We start from the raw sequence: 9,942 nt of genomic DNA, 5'->3' as shown, positions 1-9,942 counted from the left end.
AACATTGAGAATTGGGTTTGGTTACTGAGTCTAGGTGTTGAAAGATGGCTTGAGGATAAGGAACTTGACTACTTAAACTAGCTACTCTCTACCACACTTTTGGTGGTAGGTGGTAAAAATAATTCAGATCTCAGTACCTGCTGTGTGCCTACAATCCTGTTTTAAAGAAGGGAAATGGAGCCACAAAACATTAAGATAAATTAGGCCTCTGGGAATCAGTAAATAAGACTAGAATCAAGTCTCCATCCTCCTGTCCCAAGGCAAGGCCATCCGACTCACCCTCAGACCAAATAAATCCTTCAGAGGCCAACACTAGCTCCTTGAGTGGGCTTGGCTTCTTAGTACTGGTTAGTACGTTCAGAATGCCAAGCGAAGGGAAAAAAACTGGGCAAAATTAAGAGCCTAAGAGGCCAAACCCAGTGTGGGTGGAGGACCACGGAAAGGAAGAGTACATGGGACTCTCTTCCCCTTCAGGCTGGTTTATGTGAAGATCGATAATTTGTGCCTAACATGATAAAGTACAGTGGTTCATTCTTGTGGAAGCTCCCCCGCCAAAAAACCTGTGCCCCGCAGATCTGCATCAGCGTCATCACAGAGAAATGATTTTCCTCACACATAATGCAAAAAGCTCTCACACTGTATCTGGGAGCCAAGGAAGCCCTGCCCAACCTTCCTAAGAACCCTCCAGAAATAGATACTGCTCAAACTAAACATGTGTGGGTGGGAAAGCTGGCTTTCCCTAAGCCATAAAACAGACTCAGGAGAGGAGACCTAATCTAGTTCTCTGCCATGAAACTGAGCTGTACTGGCTCCAGAGCAAGACTAGTAACACCTGGAACCTGAGGCAAGCTCTGGCCACGTGACTGGACTATTCGAGATGAACAAGAGGTGCAGACGTGCTAAATGTCAGTCATGCATGGTGGGGTCAACCAGAACCAGCAGTAAAGCAGCGGTCTGAGAGCTTGCTCGAGACATCAGAGGTCACTAGCCTGGAGAGGTCACAAGAGATACTTAAATGCAGGATTCAGTAAAACAAGGGCTGGTGGGATACATAAAGAGGGTCCAGGGCCTCAAGCTGGTGAAGCAATGATTGCCCCACACTGCTGCTTTGCTCCTGGCAGACTCAGTGGGACGTCCATGTAAACAGCGATACAGGGCACATTTATAAAGGGAGAATTTTTTCCTTTCCTATTCTTCTTGCCCCATTTGCAAGCTTAGCTGGGTTGGCTGTGTGGGTAGATGAGAATTATTTGAGTAACAACGTGGGGGTGGATGAGTATGAATACAAAATGGCCTGTCATCAGCATCTGGTATAATACAAGAGTGCTCCCTGTGAGGATCTCTTAACCTGGAATTTGTAAAATAAGGACTCCCTGGAACAGCAGTGTCCAGAAATGTCCTGTATTTTTGCTGCCCAATACAGTAGCCACTAGCTACATTCAGCACTGAAAAGTGTGGCTTGTCTGAATTGGGATGTGCTGTAAGTGTAAAACACACACAAGATTTCAGACTTAGTATGATAAAAAAGGATGGAAAATATCTTAATTTTGATTACATGTTGAAATGATGACATTTGATGTACTGGATAAATAAAATATATTATTAAATTAATTTCACCTCTTTTTTAATGCACCTGCTAGAAAACCTAAAATTACATACGTGGCTCACATGCCCTTTCTATTGACAGCACTGCCCTGGAACATGTGAGCATTTGGGGGGCAGTGGGTAGGGGGAAGAACCCCTCCTCATGAGAACACCTGGAGTGTTGAGTCTCAACCTCAGCTGCACTTGAGAAACACTGAGAAGCTTTACAAACATCTCCCCGCCCAAGCCCCACCCTACCATCAGAATTTCTGGAGGTAGGACCCAGGCACCAGTATGTTTTAAAATGCCCAAGATGACTCCAGGTGCACCCAAGTTGAGAAATAGTCCCTCTGCCAGAGGAAGAAAGATGCTTCGGTTTTTTTTTTTTGGAGATGCTTATTTTTAAGAGCCATGTGATGGGGAAGTAGAGTGACTCACAAGCCAGGAGGTGGAGTGAGAAGCCAGCAGGGAGCAAAGGGCTTGAACAAGCAGCCGAGTCTCTCAAAAAGACTTTTACCCTGGTGGCTGGGAATGCCTGGAGGAACGTGCTCTTCTCTGCAATTCCTCAGAATGAGGCTAAGCGGAAAACAGCTTCAGCTATTGCCACAACTCTCTCTGCCCCTCTTGGTCCAAGTATGCAGGGTGACCTTGATGAGACCTGTCCTACCATCTCCCCACTACCATTACCAAAGGATTTAGACGCAGAAGTAGCAGACATTGTGTGCAATTCAAAGGCAGCCACCCCTTGGTGCCTATGTCACATTTGGTTCCACCTGACAGATTAAGTTCTGCTCTTTTCCTAGCAAGTTAGAAGCCCTAGTACAATGACTCTAAATTCCACTCTGAATTAGAAATATTTGAGTTTTATAAACATGAGTGGCCCACTTGAGACTCTCGTATGCCGTCTATAGTGAACAAAAACCAGTGGAACCACTACTGTCCGAGGCAGGCTTAGAGGTGGGGCCAGGGGCCATAATCACGTACCTTTCTGTCTTTCGACTCCACTCTTTTTTTTTTAACGGTTTGTTTTTTGTGGGTTTTTTTTGGTGAGGAAGATTGGCCCTGGGCGAACATCTGTTGCCAATCTTCCTCCCGCCCTCCCACCCCCGACCTAAAGCCCCACTAGATAGTTGTATATCCTAGTTGTAAGTCATTCTAGTTCTTCTATGTGGGATGCCACCACAGCATGGCTTGAGGAGTGGTGTGTAGGTCCACACCTGGGATCCAAACTGGCAAACCCCAGACCGCCAAAGCGGAGCACACAAACTTAACCACTCAGCCACAGGGCCGGCCCCTCCATTGTCTTTTAAGTAAAACTTGGGTTATATAAATTCGTTTAAACAGTGCCCTAGCAGCTATAAAGGAAAAGTTCTAATTCTAATAGCAAACACATGGCAAGCACTATTCTAACTGCATTACATATATTAACTCTTTATCCTCACAACAATCTTACGAGGCAGGTACTATCATATCCATAGTTCATAGATAATAAAAGTGAGGCACAGGTGGTTAAATAATTCACCCCAGGTCCCAAAGCTAGGAGACATTCTTAACACCAAGCTGTGCTACCTCCAAGTGAATACACTGCTAGGTCTGTTCTAATGAGCTGATGTCAGCGTCCTTGTACCTTCTTCAGCAATCTCCCTTAGAACAGGGCTTCTCACATACACAAATGTGCATACCGACTCACCTGGACAGCCTGTTCGAGCGCCTGTTTGGATTCAGGGGGTCAGGGTGGGGCCTGAGAGTCTACATTTCTAACAAGCTCCCAGCTGCGGCCACTGCTGCCAGCCTCTGCATCACACGTCGAGGAGCCAGGTCTTAGCACTCTCTCATTCACATCCTGTAATGTGACGACTGGATGGCTGTGCCTCATAACTTTAAGAGTCCTCTCACTGTTCTCCTTTTCTGTCACACAGCCTCGCGTGGAAACTATTTAGTTGGCAGCAGCACTGTGTCCTTATACTCAGGCTACCGCTTGGGCAGGAACTTGAAAACTGATAAGGCTCAACTCTGGGACTACAAGCTCCATTCAGCAGCCTGTGATGGAATGCCTGATTTCGAGGCTTTCCTGGGTGCCACGAAAGAAAACTGGCACATCTACAGCACTTGTGAGATCAGGCTGCACTCATACAGAGTCACAACTACTTGCCCTAGAGCCAAAAAGAGCTGAGCCACAAATACAGTTTAAAAAGAAATTTTTTTTTGGTCCCATTAAAAGAATGGTCAAGGGGCCGGCCAGTGGCACAGCGGTTAAGTGTGCACGTTCCACTTCTCGGCAGCCTGCGGTTCACCAGTTCAGTCGCAGGTGCCGACATGGCACCGCTTGGCACACCATGCTGTGGTAGGCATCCCACATATAAAGTAGAGGAAGATGGACACGGATATTAGCTCAGGGCAAGGCTTCCTCAGCAAAAAGAGGAGGACTGGCAGTAGTTAGCTCAGGGCTAATCTTCCTCCAAAAAAAAAAAAAAATGGTCAAGTGGAAGTGCAGAGAGAAAACGTGACCCTAGTCAGCAGGCAGTCTCCAGCAGAAAGCTAGTATGTCAGTTTAGAACAAATTCCATAAGCCTCTGAGAAGATGAGCTTCCCTCTCAGAATTCACAGATGCCTGAGCCACACAGCGCTAGGCAGGCCACCGCTGCAATGCCTGAGGATCCTAATGCACAGAGGCAGCTCTGCTGCATCTGTCAGGCTAAGCTGCACGGGCTGCTGGATGGACTGACAACTCGCAGGCAGCACTGTAACTCCAAGGCTTCCTGCCTAAGTTACTGGCTGCAGGAGACACCCAGAGAGGGCCTCCAGTCCCTGTTACTAATGCACACCATTGTGGCACCAAGTATTACATGCACTCATCCAAGTACCAGGGGTACCAGGGTATTGCCGCCTTCTAAGCTCTGAGTCTGACAAGGAAAGAAATGGGAAAAGCCAATGTTAGATTCCGGCCATGGAACCAATCTAAGGTGGAGTGCAGCTGGTGTACTGAGTGAAATGAACCTAAACTGCCCCCTAAAACTCTGTCCCCAACCCCTCCGTTCAAGGTCACATGTATCCAGACCAACTAACCAATAATAAAGGCAAGTTTCAGAAGGATCCACATCCAGGAACAGCCATGCTACTGACGACAAATAGTAGTTTTAAGCTACTGAACAGCCTATGAATTGAGGGAGGCTGACCTAGAACCGTGTGGATGCCCAATCCCTACAGAACCTCCTCTTGGCCCCCAAACAAGGACAGGTGGTGGAGGCTGTGGGATCCAGCCTGGCTCATGAACTGGCTGGACTGATGGGCACACCTGGCCTCCCATCTGCTTTGGGTGCTTCCACTGGACCTGGATTTCTCTCTTTTCCAGCAGGGGAGGTGGAGTGAGGTGGAAGGACAATGGCCACTGCTGTAGGTCCAGTAAAGGCACTGGCCTCGAAGTGAAGGTTAACATGGCCCTGAAGGCTCCTCAAGATTCTAAAAAATAAAAATTAACTACTGCCTCTTCCTTGTATCAGATTGTTCTCTAATATAAATACTCTATTCTACTGCTGAAATTAAACCCTGTTCTTGAAGTATTTACCCAGAAATGATCAAGAGTGCTTAATTTAAGCACATTTCTAAATAAGGTTTGAATGGACTATAAGACATCATAACTTCCCTTCACCTTGTACCTCTTTAAGATCCAGAAGCAACACCATAACACCAGAATCTTAAACAGTACAGGTTTCCCAAGGTAACATTCCCAAATTATAACATCTTAGAGACAGTTCATTTAATAATATACTCCTATTTCTATTTTAAAGGGGGGATTAACAAGAGTCTTGTCTGTGTTCTAAACAAAGACCACAAGGTAGACACCATTGCCAGGTCTGGGTTCCCCTCTAAAGCCGTGACTGGGAAACCTATACAGTGACGTTCCCTCTCAAGTCCTGCCTGCACCAAGGCATAGTTCTTTTGTTTTGGCCTGATTCTAGATGCAGAAACCTGGGCAGAGAATTCAGCTTTCCAATGCTAAATAAGAAAAGGCAGTTGAGATTCTCTCCCTGTTAAAAAAAACAGAACTCGGAATTTAGGAAGTAAAACACTTAGGGACTTGCCTGTCTCTATTCCTAGAATCAATATTTAATACCAAGTACTCTAAACAATAATCACGACATTTTACATGGTGATCACCTGTGTTCCAGAACACTTCCCAAAGTTCTGTTCCAAGGCAGGAATAAATGAAGTTACTTCTGCTCAGCCTCAGGCATAAATAATTCCTGTTAGGGACAGGGGAGGGCTCCTACAGGCCTGGATTCATCCGTTCTCAACTGATTTCCCCAGCCACCTTCTGAAGGCTGCAAGCACTGGCTGAAGGTTAAGGGCAGCCCTGCGATTCCCTGAGGAGGCTGGAAAAAGCTGAGGAAGAGATGCTAAACTGCCTTGAGGAGGAGATGGTGAAGCTGAGTCACACACCAGCTTCAGGAAGGAGACCCTGCAGCAATTCTGTTTGTGCTTTCAGGCGATTAGTATTTGCATAAAACCTCATGATGTCACATGCCTCTTTTGTTTATAAACAAATTTGTTTTCAAGAATCAAACCCCAAACAAAGAAGTGCTGCATTAACTGTGGGGCAGGAAGTCATTAACTGGGACCAAAGGCACTCAGAGCCTGAGCAGAGGGGCCCTAGTTAGTGACTCTAAAATCCTGACTCGGGTCACTGGTGTAATCTGCTTTAGAGCAGATTCTTACCAGGTTGGAAAGGCAAATGGGACTTGGAAAGAAAATGGCCCTGATGCAGCTTCTGCTGCCCTGAGAATCACTTTTCATTTCCAATTCTATTTATATCTCAGGGATAATGGAGGGAGGGGGCAGTTCCTAAAATCTGCAGCCATTTTAATTGCTAGATTAACGTGGAGCCATCAGAGTAATCTTAATGTCTTCAGAAGCCTGACTCCTTTCCTGCAAGAAGCATCAGAGGATCAGAATCAAGGAAAATAAACTCAATGCCATAGGTCCTAGTCATCTACTTCCTCTCACTACGAAGTCACCTCCAGGAAGCAGGAAACACACGGTCACGAAGGCTCTGCATAAGTTGCAGGTGGTATGAGTGAAGATTTACCTCCCATACCACCATAAGGGAAGTCACAAGTGACCACAGAGGCCCAGGGCTTCCGCCCCCAGTGAAGACTGCACCCAGTACCACACTGCCTGGATGCCTGGGAAGGAAAGGTGGAAGAGCCCAACCGGGTGACGGGATCACCTCTGACAACACCGCAGCTTCCTGAGATATAGCTGTGGCAGACCAACGGCACCCAGCGGGCAGGGCCTGGCCTGTCTCCTCAGGCAAGACATTGGCCTTAGGGAAGAACCTTCCATCTCTCCCCTATCCTGCTTCTCTGCTAAACACTAGGCAATGGAGGTGGTGGACGGTGGGAGACAGAAAATCAGACCACAAATATAGTCAGAGTTTTCCTCCTATTGTAGGAAAAGGACTGAAATTTGGCTTAGGCCTCATTGGAGCTTTTAAGCATTTTCAAAAGGAATATATTTTGGTGACACTGGGCTAGTTCCCAGGGCTTCTGAAAGCCTTAGCTTTTAGAAGTACTACCTTTGGGGGGTAACAAATGAAACTTAGTTTTGGTCACCAAGATGAAATGCAGTCAAGAACGCACACTCAGGGGAGAGGGGTCAGCATCTGGCTCAGGGCCTAGAAGTCCTCAATCAGTAACAGCAAAGGACTGACCAGGGATTTAGACTGAGCCAGTCCATTTTCCTCTTTTCACAGGGGACTAAAGCTGGGCTGTCACCTCTACAGAAGAAGAGAATTGTAACGCTTCTGCCTAGATTCAGGCCCCAAGTTATCCCAAAGATTGCTTCCAGGCAGGACAACAGCTGGAGCAAAGGGCAGTTACTCTGCCAGTCAGAGCAGGTGGTGCCAAGGGAGATGTAAGTCTGTAAAGGGACCTCGGAGCCTTTGCTGGACAGCAGCCATTTTAGCGTACATGAGGATCGGGCAGCTACAGACCCTCGCGGAGGCACACAGCTCAGTGAGTTAGGAGAGCAAGCAGACAAGGTGATTAACTGAAGCTGAGCTACAGCACGGCCCGGAAGCTCCTGGTGGAGGATGACAGGTCTTATTATATGAATCATTTGGAGAAAACTTCATTTCAGCCTTTAGTATGACTGATGGCTTAAGCCTAAATAAGTCCTCAACTCTTTTAAAGGATTCTTCAGGGGTCTGAGGCTGGATTTCATTTTTTTTTTTAAATCCAGACGTTGTTCAATTTTCTTAACCCAAAGTACACTCCCACATATCGTAACTTTTCTTATTTTCCTTGAGCTCCTGATGTCAGGGAGCACAAAATCCAGATTTCCAGTGAGGACCTCTAAGAGTTTTCAGACCTCCAAAGCTTTGAGTTCTGTAAGCAGCCAAGCAGATAGCCAATACCAGTGAACATCTCTCACCTGGACTGTGGGACTGTCTTATCCACAAACAGGAAGATTGCCTTTTCAGAAGGAAGCTGGATCCTTTTCCTGATGATCCACATGAACTGAGCCACAGTGATGTCAGATGGAACTAGATACTTCCGTTTGTCAATGTCAACAATTTGAGAGCCTGAGACTTTTTCCACAATCACCTGGGAAAGCAAAGAGAGGTCAGGACTGGATTTCTAATGTGCAGCTCTGGCCTCGCATTGTTGGGGAGCTGATGAACAGTGTGTGGGCAATGAGATGGGTGGGAAACTGCATAACATGAGAAAATATGCCCCTGACTTAATAAACCACACACTCTGGAGGCTAAGAACTGATATAAATGTCTTCTAGGGAAACGGTAAATGCTTTTCTGTGGTCAATTATTATATTTCTCATCCCTGATCTCAGCATGCATAAGAGAAACACAGCCCTTACTAGAAAGCTTTTCAACATTTTGTCAGGGGCAGACCAGAGAATATCTGATGAGAGTCTCATCTACTGCCTGTTACTCCAGGACCCCAGAATGGATCTGCATTCACACTACAGAGGAATTAAGATCCCAAGGAACACAGGAAATGAAAATGGATGGACCAATGGGAATGACTGGCAATCCCTGCCAGCCAAGAACCAAGCTCTTCATTTGGCCTGTTGCTTCTCTCTGAACTAGGTTTCGAATGTGTCCCTCCTGCCCCCTCCCCAAAGAAATTGTTCACAAGCAATAAGCTACAATACCAGGCCTGCATGTTGTTTAAAAATCAATAAGGATTACAGAAACTATCTCCCCTATCACAGTAGAAATACAGGATCATATTTATTATTAATTAAAGGGAAACCACGGAAGAAGGGGTTTTCAGCCATTTTTCAGATTTTTTTTGACCAGGAAAGGATAACAGGGTCAGAGTGAGGAAAGGGAGCTAGAAATCAGGTAAAGATGGAGGCTCAAAGTTAAAGATGAATGTCCTGAGACTAAAGTACCACTTCTAAGGCCAAAGTGACAGTCTCCCTCCACCACCGTTCCCAAAAGTGGCGGTGACCTGTTGCCCTGTCCTAGAACATCGTTCCTTACGTAATTGGCGAGGGAGCCCAGAGGCTGCAGACAACTCGGTGGCCTAGATCGGGAGATTCAGCACTGAGGCACCCCGAAGAGCACCAGCTCGAACCCCTCACGCCCTGGCCCCCGGACGGCCCCTAACCCTGTCTGGCCCGTCTGCTACTATAACTGGGACGGAAACTCTAATTGTCAACTGTTGAATGGCTTGGGGCCCTATAACGAGTCCTAGACGATAGGGGTGACAGCGAGGTGAGGGGGCGGGGAGTCCACTCACCGGAACCCGGTCAGGATATTTCGCCCGGATCTTCGCAGATTCCACGCATCTGTGTTCTGTGGGACAAACACACGGGGCTGACGGTCGCGCCTGCCCGCGGGCTGGGTCCCGAGGCCCCGGACCTCCTCCCCCCGCGACCTGCGCACGCCACGGGCTCCGGTTCGGAAGTCCTGGCGGCCTCGGTCCTCGGTCCCCTGGCTCCTGGCAGAGCCTGCGGATGGCGGCACGGGGTCCGTGGGCAGCTGCCTCGGGGGCTGGGACCTCGGCCACCCGAGCCCAGAGCGCGCGGCATCCACCCTGCCGGGCCCAGCCCAGGGCGGCCTGAGTGGGGGAGGGGGCTCACCGCCGCCCCAGTGCCCACGGCCCCGCCAGGGGCCAAGCGCTTACCCAGCGAGTGGTCCTCCTTGAACATCCACTTCATGGCGGCGGCGGGGAAGGGACGCAGCCGGCTCTCGGAGCCGCGGAGCTCAGAGCACCAACTACAACAACAACGACAGCGGCGGCGGCGGCGGCGACTACACGACAGGCGGGACTTCCGGCCCCCGGAGCCTAGCAACCGGCCGGGGCGGGGCTTCCGGCTCCACTTGCCCCT

The 9,942-nt window shown here is 48.2% G+C and overlaps 1 protein-coding gene across 1 annotated transcript in view; it reads right to left on the bottom strand.

Moving 5' to 3' along the window:
• GABARAPL2 (GABA type A receptor associated protein like 2) overlaps positions 1 to 9,942 on the bottom strand; it is a 10,576-nt gene extending 634 nt beyond the window's left edge. Inside the window, exons 1-3 of the mRNA XM_014847607.3 lie at positions 9,738 to 9,942; positions 9,351 to 9,406; positions 8,017 to 8,189 (exon numbers count right to left, since the gene is read on the bottom strand). Of these exons, the coding sequence (XP_014703093.1) occupies positions 8,017 to 8,189; positions 9,351 to 9,406; positions 9,738 to 9,771 (263 nt within the window). The 5' untranslated portion in view covers positions 9,772 to 9,942. The remainder of the gene's footprint in view (positions 1 to 8,016; positions 8,190 to 9,350; positions 9,407 to 9,737) is intronic.

Source organism: Equus asinus, chromosome 28, assembly GCF_041296235.1.
Source record: "Equus asinus isolate D_3611 breed Donkey chromosome 28, EquAss-T2T_v2, whole genome shotgun sequence".
Taxonomy (NCBI): Eukaryota; Metazoa; Chordata; class Mammalia; order Perissodactyla; family Equidae; genus Equus; species Equus asinus.
Note: the sequence above shows the minus strand (reverse complement) of the source record. Positions and strands in the feature narration are given on the sequence as shown.